General features: G+C 37.2%; 3 protein-coding genes across 4 annotated transcripts; all 3 read right to left on the reverse strand.

Annotated features, from left to right (window-relative positions):
• Positions 1 to 60: 60 nt before the first annotated feature.
• On the reverse strand, positions 61 to 3,522 carry LOC127642409 (diacylglycerol lipase-beta-like). Its single transcript, XM_052125028.1, has 3 exons — positions 3,057 to 3,522; positions 352 to 503; positions 61 to 239 (listed from the first exon to the last, which is right to left on the reverse strand). The coding sequence occupies exons 1-3, from the start codon at positions 3,149 to 3,151 to the stop codon at positions 61 to 63; spliced, it is 426 nt and encodes a 141-aa protein (XP_051980988.1). The 5' UTR covers positions 3,152 to 3,522.
• A 4,464-nt stretch (positions 3,523 to 7,986) lies between these two features.
• Positions 7,987 to 14,650, reverse strand: LOC127642407 (ER lumen protein-retaining receptor 2-like). Its single transcript, XM_052125024.1, has 5 exons — positions 14,383 to 14,650; positions 11,551 to 11,651; positions 11,206 to 11,364; positions 10,825 to 11,077; positions 7,987 to 9,190 (listed from the first exon to the last, which is right to left on the reverse strand). Exons 1-5 carry the CDS (start codon positions 14,471 to 14,473, stop codon positions 9,156 to 9,158), a joined length of 639 nt encoding a protein of 212 aa, XP_051980984.1. The 5' UTR covers positions 14,474 to 14,650; the 3' UTR covers positions 7,987 to 9,155.
• Positions 14,651 to 19,214: 4,564 nt separating this feature from the next.
• LOC127642408 (protein-L-histidine N-pros-methyltransferase-like) lies at positions 19,215 to 22,824 on the reverse strand. 2 transcript variants are annotated; one of them, XM_052125027.1, is made up of 6 exons: positions 22,684 to 22,824; positions 22,364 to 22,525; positions 22,051 to 22,241; positions 21,740 to 21,949; positions 21,416 to 21,600; positions 19,215 to 19,881 (listed from the first exon to the last, which is right to left on the reverse strand). In XM_052125027.1, the coding sequence occupies exons 2-6, from the start codon at positions 22,466 to 22,468 to the stop codon at positions 19,673 to 19,675; spliced, it is 900 nt and encodes a 299-aa protein (XP_051980987.1). In that variant the 5' UTR covers positions 22,469 to 22,525; positions 22,684 to 22,824; the 3' UTR covers positions 19,215 to 19,672. The 2 variants fall into 2 exon arrangements, with proteins under 2 accessions (XP_051980987.1, XP_051980986.1); XM_052125026.1 differs by lacking the exon at positions 22,684 to 22,824 and having other exon boundaries at positions 22,364 to 22,540.
• Between the last annotated feature and the right edge of the window lie 719 nt (positions 22,825 to 23,543).

Here is a 23,543-nt window from a genome sequence, read left to right on the forward strand (position 1 = left end):
AAACAAGTAGATGTGGCATTACCATTTTACAAATGATGGTGCGCTGCTGATACATTTAAGTTACCTGGAAACCACAGCCCCAATCACAGCTCCGACCTCTGCTGGCTTGCATCCAATACTGTTGTCAGAGACCCACACAATCCCGAGACAGGCCCATACAAACTCAGGGAGGTACAGGAGGGCACGGAGATACACCAGGGCTGGCATAGAGCGGCGAGGACCTGGATTTACTATGGTTCCTAAAACAAATGAGAGCAGCGTTAAATTGACTGACAAATCATAACCAATATAGAGAAATTAAATAATCCATTTGGGGTTTCATGTTTCGACTACTTCAGGAGAGAGATTTACCTTGAGCACTGATGTAAACAATTGCACATAGTGTCAAGATAATGACTGCCAGCAGAACAAGAAGCACAACAAGGTAATTATGCAGAACTGTTCCACCTTGACAGGCAAATCGATCCTTATGGTTGGTGTACAGAACTAAGGTCCCAATCCACCTAAGAGACAAAATAATGGGATGTGAAATATCACATATTAACTCTGAAATCAATTAACTAGTAAGCTGCCTACCAAGATGGCATGTTTGGGCATGAAAGTACTAAGAAAAAATAAATAAAAGTACTACTTTGTTTTTTTTTCTTTCTGGACATTATACCTTTGCACAACCATAGGTAAAGTCCCAGATAGCACACATACATCTCCAAGTCCTCACCGCAGCCATCCGCCAATGAAGTAGCTGCGGCCGTCTGGGAACAGCATGAACAGGAGGAGGGCGTGGCAGGGCCATGATGGTGCACAGCCGGCGCTGATTCAGCTGATCAGCAGGAGAGTGAGATAAAGGGGAGCCGGAGATGTCAGTTGGAGAGAGAGAGAGAGAGAGAGAGAGAGAGAGAGAGAGACGCTCGTGGCCGCGTTGTGTGTGCCTGTGTCCGTTTATATTTTATGCTTTAAGTTGAGTTTGCCATTAAACTTTATGATGACTGGTCAGCCGGTTCCCGCCTCCTCCTTGCCCATCCTTTAACTGTTACACTGTTTAAAGTAATAGTTCACCCAAAAAAGCTTATTTAAAAAAATTGTCTCATCATTTACTCACTCTCATGCCATCCCAGATGTGTATGACTTTCTTTCTTCTGCAGAACAACACACAAAGGTGTCGGACAGCTGTCCGTAAAGCTCTCTATTATTTGAAAATGTAAACACTTCACTGCTTCCAGCTGCTCATTCAAACAGATAAGGGAAATAAAATGTGCTCTCCTACAATAATTTACAATGTATTACATTATCAACATTTAAAAGTATATATTGTTACATTATATCACATACACTATATCATCATCATCAACAGTTATAATAACCACATTAGATCATATCATGATTCCTGTCTTTCTGCCCGCCCCACAGTTAAGACCTCTTCAAATAATTATAAGACTTTTGTTGCATCATTTAAAATATTTGACTCTTATGCCTTGTTCATAATTCAATCACATTACAGTTGTTCCTGGTCAAAAGTGACCGGAAACATTAAGAATTCTTTTTTCATTGCTTTGAAAGAAATCTTATTTTTTTTCTTATTTTCTTATTCTTATTTAAATCTTATCACCCCTTCATATCTGTGTGTGTTTATTCTGCATTGCAACTGTTTTTTAGATTTTATATAATTAATTATGCAAAAAAATAATAATTTGTGTTTCACATTCATTTCTTATGGTTGTTACTTTTGAACAGGAACAGTTACAAATGTGACTTTTTTCTACTACTTAGAGTGACCAAATCTACTCCAGGATTTTTGTGTGTTCAGATATGAAATGGACGAAAACTCACATTGTCTCATACCTGTCAGATAAAAGAAGCCAGTTTTTTTGAAGAAACAAAATCGATTTCGGTCAAAAATGAATTAATGTCTTGAGGGTTAAGACTTTTTATGATGTTACATTTTGGAAAACATAATTTAAGACATTTAAAGCATCCGCAGGGATCCTGGAATGGTGAGCAAAACTTTGAAGCTCCAAAAAGGGCATTAAGGCAACATAAAATTAATCCATACAACCCTGTATGCTAGCTGTGGGTGAGAAAAAGATCAATATATAAGACCTTTTTGCTATAAATTCTACTGCCTGCCCAGTAAGTGTCAATATGCACAGAATGTGAATAGCCCGAATCTTTCATTAAAAAAAAAATAAATAAATAAAAAAATTCCCCAACAGAGCTGAGATATTCTTCCGAAAATCTTCATTTCTTTTCTGCAGAAGTAAGAAAGGCATACACATCTGCGATGGAATGAAGGTGAGTAAATTATTTTCATCATTCAATCATTTTTGTGTTAACATTCCTTGAAGAGAGTTTCATCTGTAAAGTTTAACATTCTAATTTACATCTGCTAAACATCTTAAAAGATCAGATTTACAACCATTTTTAAATCTTAAACGTCTCAAAGACATCTGCTGAATGTCTTATTGACATCCGAGAAGAAACAATTAATTTATAACAACATAATGCAGCAATATGAGCAAACAACAAAAAATACATCTTCCAGATGTAAACACACACAACAAATAAACGTCTGGGTGATGCATGTGTGCCATGAGGGAATACCATGTTTTCTGGATATGGTAACATGAACATATTTGTTTTTTGTTTTTCTTTGTTTATTTGCTCATTCTGCACATATATCATGGTTTTGTTTTAAGTACCTTACAGTATAGTGTAAATACCATATGCCACATAAATATGTTAACATGATACTAACATCTCATCCTATCACTGACCCATGGTACAGTTACATGCCCAAAAATTATACATAGGAATTTTTTTTAATCATGTACCATAGTACTAATACCATGTTCATGGGACATGTGCCGTAGTATTCTTTAAAGTGCCTTGGAGTACCATGAAAAATGTTTTGGTCTTGGTGTATGTCAAATCACCACGTTATTACACACAGATCTTTTAATTTGGAAAGAGTGTTTACCCAAAAATGCAGTCTAGGTAGGCACTTCTTCAATACTGTGTATGTCATCCAAACGAAACTAGCTGGTAAATGTATTTCTTACCACAGAGCTCTGATAAATAACTCGAAGGCACCGGGAAACACAAGATCATCGCTGGCGATCCGCCACCGGCGTCCGAACACCACCATCCCAGGCATCCTGACGGCACAGTAATGAAATCTGGATTGCGAAATGCTGTCACCGCCCAGACCACAGAAGTGCTACACAATTATCTGTCCACATATACTGCAGAATCTCTCCTGATTTGTCTGTCACTGAAAGTCTGTCACTTAGTTATTGACACTGCAGCCAAAGCAGTGACAGCTGTATAGCAAATAGAAAAAAAAAAAAAAAAAAGAAATCTAGATTTTCTTACGCGATCGTGAACGACAATGAATCTTACAAAGCCCCATTACTCTGTCTACTTATAATCGCTCTTTGGACCTTGATATTACGACATGTCTACAATTCTCAAAGCGTTTACTGATGTCTGACATGAAACACTGCAGCGCTGCTTGTTGTTTTCCTTTTGTGTGTAACATTGAAATGTGTCCGTAAATTTAATTCCCCAGAATAACAGTAGTTCCGTGAGGTGTTCTTCAAGTTTTTGCACATTGAAAAGGAACCTCTTATTTTAGTATTTTAAGACGCACTCATTTGTAAAGTTTCATACTATTGTAGAAATGGACTATTTAAAGTCAGCTATAATAAATTAAATTCATGAGTGAACGTGTCCAATAACATGGTGGACAGTATCAGAGCCTTTCATGTGGTTGCAAATCCGCCTGTCAACCTGATTGAATGGGTTTAAGCGGGGCAGAAAGCATCATCGACTGTTTTGCCGCTATTTTCGGTAAATACTAACACATAATGTGCATTGATTACAACGTTGACTACATGTATTCCAGGGAGTGATGGAGAGACAACATTAATAATTTTTTTCTGTTTAATTTCGGAAGGAAGGGGTATTGATTACATACTGTATATACATTTACAGTATGTATGTATTCATATTTTTCTCGTGCTTTTATGGTCATAATTACTCTCATGTGAGCCACATCCTCGTGTTATCTTATGTTAAGACATTCACATAAGAATACACGACATGTGAATATCAATGAATGCAAGCAACTGCCCAATTTAACCCAAGAAAGAAGTTTGGTCAATAGTGCAAAATAAACAAGGCAACCAGTTGCATTCAACAAAACATTTTATTATATAATATATCCAGGGAGAGGGTAAATTAGTTTTTCTTTGAATTGGCAGTCTTCACAGAGACTCAATCTCCTACAAGGAGTGAAATATGGCAGAAAGCAGGCAAGGAAAGGCATAAAAGTGTTCAAAATAGCCATTGCATTCTTTCTCGCAACAGTAGGAAGAAAATGAGATCTGGACAGCTGGCCATGAGCGCTCAATAAACTTTACTGGATGATCACTGCTCAAAACATCTCCAGACACAGATACGAGAACCACAGAGTCAAATTCTTATCCATATAATGATAGCAAATACATTCAAACTCCATGCCACAAGTAATGCTACACTTACTTGAATTTTTAGTTGAGGGCATTCCACTGGCAGAAGCAGACAGTGGGGGAAGATGTATTCAGATCTTTTACTTAAGTACTAAAGTACTAATACCACACTGTGAAAATACTCCATTAAGCTGAAATGAATGAGAGAAATTGAGAAATAAAACAACAGTGCCTATAGGCACTGTTGTTTTATTTCTCAATTAAGATTCCCCCTGAATGTTCAATGTTGAGGGTGGGGTAAAGCCTCACTAACCAGCTTCTTCATCACTCCACTGCTAACAGGAATGGCAAGCTCCACCAGTCTTGTTATCACTCCACTCTCCACTCATAAGCCGTCATCTTGAAAACAAACAAACGGCACACGCACACACAATAATTATTTTTTAGTTTTAAGAAAAAAGGAAAGTATTAATGAGCCCCAGTAATTTGAATCTCCTTCATAAACAGCAGAATACCTGCTTATAATAACAGACCAGTCTGATGTGTGTAGAGGTGTGTGTGGTTATGTTTACATTTTTGCCTGTATTAAATAAAAGAAAGAAATAATAAAAAGAAAATCCCATCTGTCCAACAGCTGGAACTTGAGGCTTACTGCATCAGTGACTATAGGGATATCTCTTGCATTAGACTTCTCTATCACCTCCTAAAATTGAGAGAAAAGTGTTATTTTTAGATAATTTAAAATGAAATGTCATCCAAAAAAAATACTGTTGATCCAATAAGCACACTGTAATGTTCTCTTTATGTACACATACACTGGCAGCCCAAAAGTTTGGAATAATGTACAGAGTTTGTACTTTAATGGCATTAATCTGATAACAATGTATAGTCAGGACATTACTGATGTAAATACAGCATCATCACTATTTGAAAAAAGTCATATTTTATCAAATCTAGACAGGCCCATTTTCCAGCAGCCACCACTCCAACACCTTATAATCATGTAATCATGCTTAATAGCAAATTTGGTACTTGAAAATCACTTGCCATTATATCAAACACAGTTGAAAGCTATTTGGTTTGTTAAATGAAGCTTAACATTGTCTTTGTGTTTGTTTTTGAGTTGTCACAGTATGCAAAAGACAGTCTTCAAAGACAAAGGACAACTGGCACTAACAAGGACAGAATGAGATGTGGAAGGCCAGATGTACAACTAAACAAGAGGATAAGTACATCAGAGTCTCTAGTTTGAGAAATAGACGCCTCACATGTCCTCCGCTGACAGCTTCATTTAATTCTACCCGCTCAACACCAGTTTCATGTACAATAGTAAAGAGAAGACTCAGGGGTGCAGGTCTTATGGGAAGAATTGCAAAGAAAAAGCCACTTTTGAAACAGAAAAACTAAAAGAAAATGTTAGAGAGGGCAAAGAAACAAATCTTAACACCATTGAGCTTTTGTGAGATCAACTAGACTGTAAGGTGTGTGAGAAGTGCCCGACAAGACAGCCACATCTATGGCAAGTGCTACAGGATTGTGGGGTGAAATATCACCTGAGTATCTGGAAAACTGACAGCTACAATACTAAGGATCTGCAAAGCTGTCATTGCTGCATGTGGAGGATTTTTTCATTAGAACTCTTTGAAGTAGTTTAAGTAATTTCAAACTGTAATAGTAATTGTTCAAGTTATTAATGTCCGGACTATACATTTTCTAACTATAAACATTAACTAGATCTGGCTACATAAAATACCACTATTGACTTGATTCATAAGAGGTCAGTTAATGCATTAAAATGTCAAAAAAAAAAAAAAAAATGCAGTAATTTCATCAATTTTCCAGCGAGTGTGCTTGAGAAACTCTGAAATGAATGGAGTTCAGTACTGGAACTGTGTGTGGAACTATCAGTTGCCCCATGACACGCGTTACTTCTGCATTCTCCGATTACAACAGAAGTCTATGGCAGTGACTCAACTCTCTTTTTCAATGGCTCTCGACAGCCCTGACGCATGGCTTCTGCTTTGCATAGTAAAGCCTTAACTGGCATCTGTGGATGCATTGGCGAATGGTGTTGACTGAAAAAGGTTTACCGAAGTATACCTGAGCCCATGTCATGATATCCATTACAGATAAATGACGGTTCTTACGATATCCACATCTGAGGGATCGCTTAATAAATGTCATTAGAAGAAATTGTGATGTTAAAGTGCTAAACAGTCGACTGTCCCGTTTTTGAGCATGTTGCAATTATCTATTTAAAGTGTATATTTAATAAAACAACTCATTTTTGCTTTTATTAGCATTTTCCATACTGTCCCAAATTTTATGGAATTGGAGTTGTAGAATACATTTAAAAGAAAATTACATTTTGAATGAGGAAAAATTATAATGAATACACCTTTAAAAGCCAGAAACAAAATCTTAAATCTCAAAATCTGGTTTTCCACGTTGAAGATGTCATGGCTCTGCTCTGTAACAGTCCTGCTCCACCCACTGCTAATGGAATTCGAATCGGCATCTCCGGTATGGGAGGTGGGCACGCTAACAAGAAGGCTAAAGGCCATTCTCAGGCATCAGTCGCTAGTGCTCCTTTTGTAGCCAGGGGACTGTGGTTTACACACTGGACAGCTACTTAACAGCTGGCTACCATTACACTTCATCTGAGCAGTTTTATGAGAGGTTTGGTGACTCCACTATATGTTTAAGATTATTTAAAGGTCTTTTTGTAAAATGCTAAATACATTCCAGTTCCCTTTCAGTATGGTGTTCCTATACTGTTACTGTGTTTGACCCCCTTTCGCCTTCAGAACTGCCTTAATTCTACGTGGCATTGATTCAACATGGTGCTGAAAGCATTCTTTAGAAATGTTGGCCCATATTGATAGGATAGCATCTTGCAGTTGATGGAGATTTGTGGGATGCACATCCAGGGCACGAAGCTCCCGTTCTACCACATCCCAAAGATGCTCTATTGGGTTGAGATCTGGTGACTGTGGGGGCCATTTTAGTACAGTGAACTCATTGTCATGTTCAAGAAACCAATTTGAAATGATTCCAGCTTTGTGACATGGTGCATTATCCTGCTGGAAGTAGCCATCAGAGGATGGGTACATGGTGGCCATAAAGGGATGGACATGGTCAGAAACAATGCTCAGGTAGGCCGTGGCAAAATACCAGTAACTGAGCAGATTGTGAAATACTCAGACCGGCCCGTCTGGCACCAACAACCATGCCACGCTCAAAATTGCTTAAATCACCTTTCTTTCCCATTCTGACATTCAGTTTGGAGTTCAGGAGATTGTCTTGACCAGGACCACACCCCTAAATGCATTGAAGCAACTGCCATGTGATTGGTTGATTAGATAATTGCATTAATGAGAAATTGAACAGGTGTTCCTAATAATCCTTTAGGTGAGTGTATTTTGCAGTGACCTGGATGAATGGAAGCCTTCAAGACTAACTCAATATACAGTATTGAAGTATTAGGATATATATATATATATTTTTTACATCTTTGCAAAAGTGACATTTTCAAAACACGTGGTGTTTCCCATAAAATATTTATTTGAGGCTGTGCCATCATGCAAAAGCTCAGTTAAAAAAAAGCTAATCAAAAACTGGCTATAAGATATTACTTCGTCTTAATTTTTGGAATCAATGCAATAAAAATGATGGTGTCTGCCAAGTCAAAAACTTTAACAATGCCCATTCCTCCAAACCTCCTCTAGACTGGAAATAACATAAAAAGCTCATGAACATACATCATGAGGATATTATTATGGGCTGCACAGGTCAAGTTTCAGCAAATACCATCCTATCATCTAACAGAATACAAATAAAACAGAAAATGTTAAAAGGATGAAAGAAATACTCAATGAAATTAAAAATTTGGGTGATGTCAAAAAAGAGAATAAGAATAATAAACTGCATATAACCTTACATTGAGAACCTTTGTAAGACTTATTTTTCTGTAATCAAAAGATATTTACAGTGATGAAGGCAGTATACTGTACTCCAATAGACAGTAGTAAAGATTTAAGTTTTGAGCTGCTTTATAACTACAAATACAAAATGTCCCATCTAATTAACATTGAGACTGTGGCATTTAACCTAAATGAACAAGTGGGCCACTGCTTGGGGAACCAATGTTTTATGATTGACCCTTTAACAAAGGAGGATTGCATTAAGAAATTGAAAAAGAAGATTGCAAAAAGAAACTGACCCCCCCCCCCTACATTTTATCACAAGGAGCAATGTCCAACAAACACTCCCTTAATCTGTTTGAAAACACATGTACATTTAATCAGATTGAAAATACTCTTACAAACATAACTAATATTCATCATAATAATCAGTCCCATTCAAGGCATTTTTTCAGCTCAATTATGATTCTGCCAGACAAATCATATTACACATTTAAAGTAGAAAACGTTTTTTCTAACTTTTTGCTTTTTACAGAATAAAAAAAGGGTAAGACAAGATGCGTAAAACAGGAATCCGAAGACTGATGAAGCTGTGGTACTGCCACTGCTGTAATCCAGAGCTGTCCCAGAGCACTTGATGTGAACGAGGGCTCAAGACGAACAGAAATGGATCTCTTTCGCACTCTGTCTCAGGCATCTTACTCGTCCTCTGTGGCCGTGGTGTCCTGAGCCCATCCATGGACTTCCAGGATCCTCTCTATGGCACTTAAGCTGGCAGACTCAGCTTCTTACCTTTCAGCACTAAAAATGAAAAGAAACATATGAATTGCTTCCAACTATCAGATTAGAACAAGTAACAGTTAAGTGAGCTGGTCAGAACAGGCCCTGATGTTTCCATTGATTCCAGTGGTGTAGTACAGTTCAGATAACAATTAAAACCTCAAACTGAAAAAAAAAAAGCTTCAATGTTATTATTTCTGTGAGCAGGCAAGTTGACGGTACACAATGTAAATTGACTGGTAAAACATCATTAAAGAACTGAGTGGCTTATTGATCTAGAACAATGTAACAGTGGACCAAAACAAAGAGATTCTTTTTTCAGCAGCCTAAGATAGGCATTTCTGAACTGATACTGTAGAGGTGGTTACAGAATAATGCCATTATGGCCTGAAAGTGATCCTTGGTTATAGCCATTTGATCAAAGATGTATTTTGACACATCAATGATCCTCCATTAACTGATACTCCATCACTTATGTGGCTGCAACATCTAAAGAGAAGAATGATCATAAGCATTAACTTTAAGCACTTTAACCATTCACCAGCATCATTTGAGGCTTAAAGATGGTCTACTCTAGATTTTTTTCCCAAAGATGTCAAATAAATCTCAGAGGCAGCTGCTTTTAAAGTTAAAACTACAGTTTAGGTATTCAAATTCTGCAAATTTGACCACAAAACAGAAATGCAAAATTAACTTGTATGAAAGTTTCAAAGCTTAAACTAGTTTTTAAAAAGTTTAGGTTCATTGTTTAACAGGCATTAGCATATAAGACGGACAAAGAGACAAAGACCTTGTCTGAGTTTGTTTACATTTGAATTTGTGACAGTTGGAGTTTGAATTAAGAAGCATTCTGTTCAAACATTTGAACATTCTGTCAATGTAAGATTTTTCATTGTCAGTTGTGCAGAAACCCTGAGTCTGATCAGTTAAAAAAAGACATGGTGCTCTATTCCGGAACATTCTGAAGGTCTGTACCAAGTTTGTTGGGTGTAGCTTGAAAGCTTTGGAAAGAGTTGTTGTTAGAAATGTTGGTCTCAGTTTAGGAAATTTGAAAAACAATACTCAATATAATTGGTTTCAAACTGGTTTTCTGAACATTCCCTCCCATCTACCAATGGTCACATCAGATGGTCAGATAGTCATGCCCCAAACAAATACAAATGGACCCTTTTCACAATGTGGAACACGGAATAAATAATTGCAGGGTAAACTTCGATAGCGGTGAATGGGAGACCAAGCCATATACATTATAAATATAAAAACAGTATCTAAAAATCTAAAATCTGTGGTAACAATTTTTTTTTTATTATTAATTCCAGGTTAATAAAAAACAAAGTATCATGTTATGAATTTACACTAAATAAAAAAATAAAAATATCATATAAAAAGTTTTAATCTGCTAAATAAGGCAGAAACGCATCATTACAGTTTCTGAAAAGGCTCCATTGGTTGAGCCAATGTTGCTGTGTCAGGCTACAGAGTTCACAAGGTAATCAACCTATGAATGGCTTACTTATATTTCATCCTGCACATTAAGTTGGGATAGGAGAAGGTATTGTTGAACATCAAAACAATTACACACTTGACCTTGAAAAAAATAATCCAGGTCATCTGAAATTTAAAAGTCATTAACGCTTTTAAACATAACAACTCACCTTTTGTTACATATAGGTAAAAGAAATCACAGTAAAGGATTGTCTGAACGATGCCTGCCACAATAGCGATCATGTCAAAGAAACCCTCGATGTAGAAGCGCCATATCCAGTTAATGAGATAGAGGGCACGGTAGAGGCCGAGGAAGAACAAGTAGTGTGTGGTGATGGTCTCGGCTTCTCCCGTCTTGCTGATCATGAAAAGCTGAGGGAGGATGGACACTGACTCCAAATAGATTGAAAAGGTCCACAGGATCTGCAATGAAAAGATCACAACAACATAAACAGATACATTTAAAGCAGCTTTCTATAAGTAACTATTCTCTTCAAAAGTCATGCAATGTAATGCAGAGTGAAAACTACAGTCTGGATCTGCTCTCTTACCTCCAACGGAGAGAAGTCATGGTTGACAAGAAATGCCAGGCCGCCAACTGGGACAACCAGGAATTCCATCCTGAAAGTGTCGTGGTTGCCATCATATGTGGCCTTGAACTTAACGTAGATCAGGTACACTGTGGCATAGGCACATGCAATGTAGATGATCTGAAACATGTATAGAAAATATATATAAGGTATATAACGACATAAAACAGAATTCCACATAGAATACTTTGCCTCAATGTATTTAAAGGGTGACTTAAGAGAGTTAACATTAATATAAAGGTACTATTTTTCTCTTTGTTAATTGTTTTGAGTTTAAGAATGAACTTCAAGTCTATTCAGCATCACCTTCATGGTGGAATTGTACAAGGAAATGAAGGAGGTGAGAAGGTCCAGGTAACGACTGGTGAACACAAAGGCAAACAGAATCTGACTTTTTCCAGATATACCTGAAAACAAGCAAATGGGATAAAACAATAAGATGTGTGAACAGTTTTGTTTATTAAATTAAACCCCATTTCACACTCTCATTTTATGACAGTAGGCCACAACAAGCTACAGTAGGTTATTTATTAAATGCAAATTCAATAGAGCTAGTAAGGGATATTTTTTTGTCAAGTTTGTAGGAATTCAGTCTTTTTGTGTCCATGTTGCTTTAATGCATTTTCTACAACAACAAAAGCCCTCAGTGATTTGGACCGGTGCATGATTGTTGGTGCCAGATGGGCTGGTTTGAGTATTTCTGTAACTGCTGATCTCCTGGGATTTTCACACGATAGTTGCTTCAATAGGTGACGTTTACCAACGATAATGAATACTCGAGTGGCAATGATGACAAACATAATTGTATATATAATAATATGTCGGACAAGCGTCTTTGGCTGCTGAATTGCATCTTGTTGTTCCAATTTATTGTCTAATCATCATTATAGGCAGTTATAAAATAATCTGTAACAAAATGTACAAAAGATTGCATAATCAAAATATAATTAATCATATTTTGTAATTATGTGAAGATTTGCTGCCCAACTCAATGAAGGAATGTGCATGATGCGCATCTGTCTGTTTTTCTTTTAGGTTACCGTAGTAATCTTAAGCGCGCACCAGTTTTTTTTTCAGTGACTGTCTGAACAGTCAATTTTTAAATTGTGGTTAGTTTAACAGGAGACGTCATAACCATCGTGTTTTTAATATGCGTGTTAAGTTGAAGTTCAGTCGCTGCATTCTGTCCCATGCTCTGTCTAACTGTTTGAAACACTTGCCTGCTGTATATGTACTGCTTCAGGATGTTGAGACCACTGCCACACACCTTGTGTGTGTGTGTGTGTTCACTCCCATGGGGAAATCCACGATGCTCCGTATTGTTGCTATTATGATTCATGAAGCATTCCATTCAACTCAGAGAGTCAGAATATCCAACATTCAACTGGAGAAAGTGCAACGGACTGACACTTTATGTCAGACTTCTAACATGGAAACTCTTGCGGAAATCTTCAACTCACATTTCGTCGATATGCAGGTTTGTGTTACGTCACACAAACATTTCAGCACCCAGGACAGGGAGGTTTACAGTCAGTGACAAACATTCACTTTTATTAAATAATATCCATTAATGAGCAAAAGTTCTTACATTAAATGATTATAAAACATGTTTAACAATTGTTTTGCAGCGACAGGTGTTCAAAACACAGTTAATTACACTCTTTTGATTATTGTAACGATAGTATTGCAGCATCATATATCAGTTTGGTTGCTATGAGATGTCTCTTACAAGCAATGTACCCTTCAAAATCACAATGTAATCAATCTCAAAATTAAAAATATGCTCCTTTTTGACACGTTTGTGTTTAGTTGTCTGGTAAATGTCACTGAATTTCCAGTGAAGTGAAAAGCCACATCATGCATGATCACCATCAATCATTATTTTCAAGATCGCCATCCACACCACTAGGTGTCACTCCAAGTACCAAGATGACACAAACAAAAAGTTACTGAGCACACCTTTAATATTATTTTTTATGCAAAGTTTCACTGCATTTTTAGAAAAAATAATAATAAATGAATTCCTAACTAATTAAGCCATCATCAGAAATTTCAGCTTTTAATGTTACTTTTTTATTGTCTCCCAACGGTTACACCATTTAGACTCGTTTTACTTTGATAATAAAAAAATAAAACAAAATTACTCTGAACTAAAAATTGAAAACATCAACATAGTAAAAGCGTATTCAATTAATTGTTTCTGTGAATCACATTTTAGTGTATTTTTGAATATCTTCAATAGATTTTGAAACGAAAAATTGTTTCCATTGACCCTAGAACATGATCTCCATTCGTCCATTTGCCTTATTTCATAGCTTCATCCCTTAATTAACACCATTTCTTTTTATAAACTTTAAAATAATAGTCAATAATTAGTAGGTGTGTCCAAACTTTTGACTAGTAAAGTACTATCAGGTCTATCATGACTAAGTGCATAGTTCTTGTGCAACCTTGAACAGATATGACAGTCCGGACAAAATAACCACATGACAGTAAAATCAACCCATAGTTACAAACACAAGTACTTTAGCAGATACATCACATCTCTGTTATGAGTGCCAGTCTGAAATAGATAGGCTAATAATATTATAATAACATCCTGCTGCCACGTCAGAGGTCAGAGCATGCAATCAGAATGAATGAAGATATAATTTTATCTACAGCCTGATTACGTACGCATGATCCAAAACTCATGTAATGAAAGTTAAAAGAAAGGGTTTCAAAAATGGATTTTGCTGAGATAATCACTTGTTTTGAATGTATATTAATTTATACGGCATGCATCTAGTAGTAAAATCAAACTTGAGTTAACTGTGGGCGGCAGGTCTGGCAAAGACGTGGTTAAATCTTAAATAAGTGCATCAATTTTAGAGTAAAATGTAAAACTGTCGTCACAAACACAAGCCAGATATCATCATTCAGTCAAATGAGGCCTAGTGCAAGAGTTCACACACAAATGAGCGGATTAGCTGCCCAGATAAACATATATCTCTCAAGCAGACATTCACCAAACACACTCAAAAACAACCCTTAAAAGTGAACAATGCAGACATTCACCAAACACACTCAAAAACAACCCTTAAAAGTGAACAATGTAATTGGCGTGTCCTTTTCTCGTAAAATCAATGCACAACCCACCTGCACACGACCTAGTTTTCCATATTTTCAGCAGCAGGATAATGATGGCTGCTAAATGGGAGAGATCCCCCGTCAGTCTGAAAATGTTCATGTTTCGTTAGAACTGATGAATGGGCGAATGAAATGTATCCGGAGGACAGGCTGTTCGATACTTCAAAGTGCTGGTTTTTCCCCAAACAGCGCAATAAAGACGGCTTTTCCCGATTGAAAGATGGCGAGAGCAGCACGACGTGGCCAACACTATGAGCGCTCAGTACGGGCTGACGGCGGGTTGGTTGAGCCACAGGACTTTGTTTAGAGTTCATCGTTGGGAGGTTCTTGTTGTTTGACTGGTTTATATGAGACATAGAGTGATCTTCCTCAAGGGGGCGCGTGACGGCTCAGAAAACCAAATTCCAAATTAAACTACATACAAAATTTAGGAGTTTTTATTGTTTATTTTTTGCCTCATTGTCTCAGACATACGAATGCAAATGATCCGTGCCATCCCAGATGTGTATGACTTTCTTTCTTCTGCTGAACACAAACTAAGATTTTTAGAAGAATATCTCAGCACTGAAGGTCTATTCAATGCAAGTGAATGCTGGCCAGAACTTTGAATCTCCAAAATGCACACAAAGGCAGCTTAAAAGTAATCAACACAACTCCTATGGTTAAATTTGTATTATTAAATCACTTTTACTTCAACATTCTTTTTAGTTTTGTTTTTGTTGATTCACATTTGTTGTGCACATCACCACCTACTGGTCAGGGCTGGTCAAATGTGGAGATTTATATTAAAAAATTACTAAAATATTGATCTGTTTCTCACCCATACATGTACAGTATCTCTTCAGAAGATGTGGATTTAACAGCTGGAGTCAAATGGATGTATTTTATGTTGCCTTTAAAAGCTTTTAGAGCTTCAAAGTTCTGGCCTCTGTTCACTTCCATTGTATGGAGCAACAGACAGTGGCGTAGCCAAGGGTGGGCCATGTGGGAAGTGCTACCCGAATTTTTGTTACGTGGATTGCCGCCTTGGTATGGAGCTCTCCATTTCTTTTGCTGTTTTTATTTGTTCTTTCTGTTTAGTCATTTATTTTAGATCAGTTTTACCAGAGACAAGCAGCTGAATATTCGGCAGCACACGCCAGACAATCTTTTACCGGTTTTGGATTATTTTGTCATTTTGCTGGACATTTGAGTCAGAGGAGCAGCGGTGCTGTACAAGTGCCTTAAAAGACACAAGCGAGTGAATCAAGACAGCATGGCTTTCAAACCACACTGCCAAGCATACATCTAGTGAATCTCCGCTCTCTTCTTACAAAACGGACAAATTACTTCTTCTCACCCACAAAAATAAGGACTTTGAAGATTCTGCTGCATTGTGCTTCACGGAAACCTGGCTGAGTGAAAGTATTCTGGACAGCGCATTACATCTACCAGACTACCAGCTGTTCAGAGCAGATCACACTGCGGAGTTAACGGGGAAAAGGAGAGGCGCTGGAATGTGTTTTTACATCAACGAATGTTTGTGTACAGATGTAATAACTCTGAAGATGTTGTGCTGTCCTAATTTAGAGGCACTCTTCATAAACTGTAAGCCTTTCTACTCGCCGGGGGAGTTTACCTAGCATATTCTTGTGTGTTTATATTCCTCCACGAGCGAGTGTGAGTGCCGCGCTGCAACAGCTGGCTGATCAGATCACAGACACGGAACAAAAATACCCTGAATCACTTATTATTATTCTTGGCAATTTTAACAAGGCAAATCTCACACGTGAACTGCCCAAATACAGACAGCATATTACATGCCCCACCAGGGACAGAAATATACTGGATCATTGCTACACAACAATAAAGAATGCATATCGCTCTGTCCCTAGAGCAGCTTTGGGACTCTCTGATCACTGTCTGGTTCATCTTCTTCCAATCTACAGGCAGAAACTAAAATCAGCTAAACTTGTAGTAAAGAATGTAAAGGGATGGACCAATTAAGCAGAGCTGGAACTACAAGCCTACTTTGACTGCACTGATTGGAGTGTTTTTGAAGTTGCAGCCACAGACCTGGATGTTTTCACAGATACTGTGACATCACATATCCGTTTCTGTGAGGATATGTGCATTCCAACTAGGACTTATTTAACATAAAATAATGATAAATCATGGTTTACAGCAAAACTCAGGCAGCTTCGTCAGGCCAAAGAGGATGCTTACAGAAGTGGGTATAAAATCTTGTATAAATAGGCCAAAAACAGACTGACAAAGGAGATCAGAGTGGCTAAAAGAAGCTATTCTGAAAAGCTGAAAAAACTGTTTTCAGCTAACGACCCTGCATCAGTGTGGAGAGGCCTGAAAGACTTTACCAACTACAAGACACCATCCCCCAACACTATAGGGAATCAACAATTGGCTGATGACCTAAAATAATGAAAAATGGCTGGTAAAATCACTCTTGACATCTGGCCGGTGCTACAGGGCACAAGAACAGCCAGGCACAGGAACAGTTTTTTCCCTCAGGCCATCCACTTTATGAACAGTTAAAACGTCCCCCAAATACTTTCCTTTTGTCAATACAACCATGTGCAATATTCAATCCATCCATTCCAACTTATATCCATATTTCATTTATATTCTTTAACATATCCTACCTCTTCTTCAATACATTACATCATCTGCACATAACTGTATATAAAATATTTGAACAACATTATTGCTCCATTGTATATTTCTCTTTTTTTCAACTTTTAATTTTATGTCACTATATGTATTTTCGTTTAAATGTGTATATGGTTGCATTTGCACTGGAAGCTTCTGTTACCATAAAAGATTACTTGGCAATAAAGCTTTAAATTGAAATAGTAAAAAAAAAAAAAAAAAAAAATACATGTATCCTAATTTCTGAAAGTGTGAAATAACTGTTTGAACATGCCACTTCTCCATTGTTAAGGAAAATTTGATAAAAATAATTTGAGCAAAAACATGGTCCATCCATTTTTCTTGAGGCCCACCCAAAAGTTATTTTACAATCTACAGAGCTGAGATATTCTTCTAAAAATCATAATTTGTGATCTGTAGAAGTCACACATCTGGAATGGCATGAGGGTGAGTGAATTTATGAGAGAACTTTCATATTTGGGTGAACTATCAGCTAAATAAAATCCTTAACCAGTTATCACAAGCGACTGTGATTGGTCCATTTATTACAGCGTTGAGAGAAGTAACAGGTACCACGTGATGGCGCCTTGCCCCTGAATCTTCAGAGGTCTTCTGGACAATACTTTATCAGAGTGTCTATTTACACTAAGTGCAAATAGCCCATCTTGTTTGCAGAGGCTATTTAGACTAACTCTGCTCAGACCAAACTCAAGACAGCAATGACAGATTTATTTGGGGTCAATTGCTGATCAAATGAAGGCGAGCATATTTGAATTTTATGCGATGGTGCAGTGACATTAATCTGGTTAATGGGTTAGACATTTAGTGGATTAAGAGATTGGATAACTAAGTGACTAATTGCACTCCAGTAGTCTGGTGGAAACAGGAATTTATGACAAACCACTGTAGTAGCTTTGGGTGTAATTACTGTATGTGTATGTATTGTCACGCTGGAGATCCGGGTTCGAATTCCACAGCCTGACATATTTTTCCCCATGTCTCTTCTCTTAATATTTCCTAATATACTACAAAATGTAATAAACAAAAGTGATTCCTTGCAGTGATTTGGTCACAGCGAAGGTTGGAGAGTTGAGAAAAGGATTTGATCCTGATAAAATTAACCATAGTTTACTGTAGTAATATTGTAGTAACCATGTTTTTTGGTGGAAACTATAGTTTTTATGTACTAACCAGTGTTACTAGAGCAATATGTTGTTAATAGTAACCATGTTTAATTTTGTGGTTACTATGATTTTATTAGAAAAATACCATGGTGATACTATGGTTATACTGTAGTAAAACCATGGTTAATTTTTGTAGGGTAGGGGTTGGTGTAGGGTGTCTGTGGGACTCCAAATAAACTATATACCATTTGAATAAACAAAAGGTAAAACAGGAGAATTTTTATTTAAATCTATCATACCTTACCAGTTAGAGACAACTTCCGGGCCGCTAAACCCCACCTGTTTTGATAACACTCTCTTTCAGTCAAATTGCCATTCTACCCATTTATTCTATTTCTTTGGAGTTTGGAGGCTTATGAAGGGTGGGGAGTTTCTGCTGAATCAGTGGTGTGGGATCCTGCTCATGAGGATGTACCGCTCTGTACAGTTTAGATCCTACTCAATCAGCCGATATGTGTTCGCAGGCAGGTGTGTTAGTGCAGGAATCCAATGGCAACTTTAAATGCACCAATATGAATCCAATGGCTTTAAATGCACCAATAAATAACTTCTTTACAAATGGTATTTAATTAGGAGTTATCCGACACCATTGATTGGGCATTTGATTGAGCGTATGGCAACTGACAGATTAACTAATGATCATGGCCAGGTCTATGGGTACTATGGATAAATACTTAGAACAAAATTGTTTTATTGCTTATGTAACCTTCATTTGATCAATGTTAGGAAATTAGGTTAATTCAGCACTGGTAAAATAAGAACAGAGCATCACACCTTCCACCTTTAAATAACTATTAACTACATATGTTTATGTTCAGACTCTTTTGTCCTTAATCATGACATATGAGCAGAACATAAAATCTTTCATAAATTGTTGCTTGTTAATTGAATGTGTGATTTTATGCAAGAATGGCTCAGCTCAGCTCGTGTTTCATGAGTAAGGCACTTTGCGTTTACTATGATGAACAACAGATATATTTTTATTGAATATTGTTAAAATATTGAGGGAAAAAAAAAAGTCTTACATTGGTCCTAATCTGTTTCAAACAACTTTCAAAGAGACACACAAAACATTCATTTTATACTGGAGCAATACAAGCACAGTAAGTAAAAGTAGGGGACAGGCACATATGTCACCAAGAAAACCAAAGAAAGAGATTTGGAGTTCTTAATACCCCCATATTCACAAAACTAATGTGTTGTATTTTTTGTGCTTTTTCCTAAACAGGAAGTACCTCCTACACCTGTAGTACAATTACAGTACAGTCCATTAGATGGAATAACAAATTATAATGTTTAAAATGTTCATTTCCCTGAGACGTAACAGATATAAAACCTCATCCATCTATACTTAACGATAAATTAAGCCCTTTTACTTTAAATATTAAAATTGGTCAACCAAAAACAATTCAGATCAAGAACAGAAATTGATTTTACTGCATTGCCACAAGAGTTACATAAGCATAACTTCAGTCTTGAGGTTTTAACACAAATACTGCATCATCCAGCACATAGTAATCTTTGTACATATCTCCCTCACACAAATATGGCAAGCGTGTCACCGCCTCCACCTCAAACCCAATCTTCTGGAACACTTCTGTGGTCAGGTATGTCACCTGTTCTTCCCACATTTTGCCCTCGACTTTGATATACTCCTTTGGTCGTACCCAATTCCCACCTGAGAGCATAACAGTATAAAAAGGTATATTAGAAGATTTTAAGAGGCCATCAACTCTTTTCAAACAAACATTTAACACATCTAAGTTAGGTTATGTTAGGTTTCAAACTATAAAACAATATTGTTCAAAAAGGGAAAAAAAGTATTAGGACACTTTCTGGGTGTCATTAGTACATGGTAAAAGTGATGAACTGTAGTTGTGGTTAATCTGGTCTGCCTCTACAAAGATCATAAAGGTATTCTATCAATATATCGGTTTTACCGATTAATCTGTGCCTATATATTTTGGTACTATTGGTTATCGGCAATGAAGGGTTGCATAAATGGTTTTGGCCACAGAGGACCACAGAGGAATAAAAACAAAAAGACAACTATCAGCATTGATTTTTGCCGATAACCAATAGTTCCAAGAAGTATCGGTTTTAGCGATTAATCTGTGCTGATATTTTTTTGGAACTATTGGTTATTGGCAAAAATCAATGCTGATAGTTGAAAATAGTAGAGAAATATAGTAGAAAGTAGTAGAAAATATAGGCTACAAAACACTTAATTTGGTGAATATTTACATACAGAGCTTCCTATTTACATATTAGAGATTTGTTTGACTAGGGTGCATTAGTTTGTCCAGAAAAACGTTCAGCTTCATCCATAGTGTAAATTAGGCTTGAGGCTGCCTCACAATGATCCTGGAAAGCTAGAACCTCAGATTCGGGCATTCGTGCCAAACATAAACAAATACACAATTAACTACGGCAAAAGCTCTATTTCTGTTGTACCGGGTAATAAACATAAGTGAATAAACCTGCATCACTTATACACAACATATAATATTTATTAATGTGTGGTAGCTAACAAATGATTAATTAATTATTAGTTGACTGTTATATATAAACTCAAATATCATCTAGATTTTTGACTTTCCCCACACGTACATACGACTTCGCTGGATCAGTCATGTGCTCGAAACTTATAATAAAAAAAATTGAGACTCCACTTGAAGGGCAAATAGGAGCGCATGTTTTGTTTCCCTTGTGTGTTTGTGTGTGCTGAAAGCACAGAAACTTTACAGCTCGCTTGAGGTGGACACATTTTTTATTAGATAAGAAAATGCGCATTAACCCTAATGGAAACACATTTATCTAATAAACTTCTGCTAATATTATTAGGAATACATAAATTGCATAAAAAAGTAATGTGATTGAATAACTCATTCATAATTGGACTAACCAGCAGCCCAATCATCACATCTGAAATGTTTCTCTGGTCTTTCATCCTGAAATCAACTGTGTCCTGAAAATACAAAGCCTGCATAGAGTTTGCAGAGCAAATAAGTTGAATATAAACCTGAATTAATAGTTTGTATCTAACGCAAAGACATTCTGACATTCATAAGTGTCCAAAAGTGTCTAAATACGTTTATAGTGCTGCACATGTTCTAGGTAATAAAATATATTTTGTAAATCCACCGCTTTGTACAGCTAATTCCAGACACTAATTAATTGAACAGTAGTTCTGATTACACCTCTCATCTTACCTGTCTCCACATAGGGCTGAAAAGGCAGCACAGCTGCCAGGATAAGGCGCCCTGTTCCTGGCACCAGGGATTGCTTAATGTACTGCAGAAGTTTTAGAGGTTCATCACACCGGTCTAGTAGGTTCAGACAGCTGATCAGATCATACTGGAACCATGTTCTCTGCCATTCATCTGTTCCTAACAAGCTGCCAAATGAAAGTCAAGCACAGAGGACTGAAATTCACCTCAATGGATAATTCAAGCACCGGTGGATGTTGCGGTGTATTACCCTTTGGCAGCGGGCCAAAAGCCAGAAATACAAGAGATGGGACCATCCAAAGGTACCTGTAATTCTTTCTCTGGAGATGCCATTTCATAGGCGTAGAGACTTCTGTGGCATATATCTGATTAAAATGAGAGCCCATCACTTCTGTGATTCCCCCATCGCCGGCTCCCAGATCCAACAGTCTTTCCGCTTTCCAGTCTGGACTGATCCGGAGGAGATGCCGAAACTGGTTCTTTGAAAAGACAAACATGGAGCCCCGTCCCAGAAAGCTGCGGACAAAAACACGGCCAAGACATAGTCACATTACGAGCCAAAATGGGAGAAAATTCAAAACACTGTGTATAATAAAATGAGGGCAGAACATAGTTACCCATTGATCGATGTTCGAGAAATGATGGGGCTAAAAATGGTTGAGAACAGCGAGTGGTACAGTTGGGTGAACAGCCAACCGGATTTCTCTACACTCCTGCGGAGAAAATCTTGAGTCTCAGCATCCAGATGGCTCTGCACAAACACAGACTGGACTTTTTCTCCAAGCATGTCTGGACAGCAAGGATACCACTGCAAAGACAATAAATCATGCACTTTAAATAAATCAGCAGCAAGTAATTAAAATAAAATAATAATAATAAAAATAAGACATTATCAGACTCCAGGAATTGGAAAGAAAAGTTTTCACTTACCTTCTGGGCATCATGTCCAGTAATGTCACCCTCAGTCACCATGTTCATGAACAGAGTACGAGCAAGTGGACTGCGAACATATTTTCCGGTCCACATCTTTCGCATTGCCAGTAGAAAGGACACGTAAAACAGCACCCAGGCGCAGAAGATAAGCGTTCTCAACTGTACATGACACATTGTGACAGACAGTGATGGGAGTCAAACAAAGTTACTGAATATGACCGGCAAATAAACAGTTGATGACACCTAAAACTAGTGAAGTAAAACGAGCAGTTCAAGAACAAATACCCCCAGCCCCCCAATTAAACAGACAAACAAACCTGAAGGTGTGGTGCGGTTTAGGTGGCCACATCTTTGTTGAGTGAAATCCATAAGACAAATACATTTGGGACAATTCATTGGAAATGTTTTTTTTTTCTTTCTTTTTTTTTTCTCCAGACGTTGACTTCCTGTGTTACATTTAAAAGAACCCGTCAAACCAGAAGACATGTCATACCCGATACTACCAATAGTCGTCGACCATAAATTCCCATTTAGGCTTTTGTTGAGACTTTGCTCTACCAAAGACTATTTAGCCCAAGACCGCCCACTTGTAGTCAAATTAATAAGAGAAATTGGATCGCCCAATATGGCGGATGCATAAAGGTAGTCCCATTTTACACATTTCACATTTTAGATAGGCTACAGACGTCGCCTGTCAGTCAATGCATGAACGTGCATGATCTGGATTAGCCTGAAATAATTGTGTGTGTTGTTTGTAAGCGTTTTCTGAGCTAAAGCACAACAAATTATGATACAATAGAGAGCAACAATGTCTGAAACAGTGGCTCCGGTCCTTCTATTGACTTTTCATAAAATCCCCCATAAAAGCAATAAACCAAACCAACCATCTCCTAGGTGGATCACAACATTATAAACTTTGTTTTGAATAAAAAAAAAAGTTATTTGAAAATCAGACACTAAGACCACTTACCGTCTTTCACAAGAGCACAAACTACAATCCCATGAAGCATTGCAAATGACATAATCATTATAAAATTATGGATATATAAAATTATTTATTTTAGGTTGTTGATTGTAGGTAAAGAAACAATGTAGTTTATGTTTATTGCAAAATATTCCAATATATTCAAATTTATAAGTAGCACACTCACAACTTAACAGTATGTCATGGCATGGG

The sequence above is a fragment of the Xyrauchen texanus genome, unplaced genomic scaffold (genome assembly GCF_025860055.1).
Source record: "Xyrauchen texanus isolate HMW12.3.18 unplaced genomic scaffold, RBS_HiC_50CHRs HiC_scaffold_602, whole genome shotgun sequence".
In the NCBI taxonomy this organism is placed as follows: Eukaryota; Metazoa; Chordata; class Actinopteri; order Cypriniformes; family Catostomidae; genus Xyrauchen; species Xyrauchen texanus.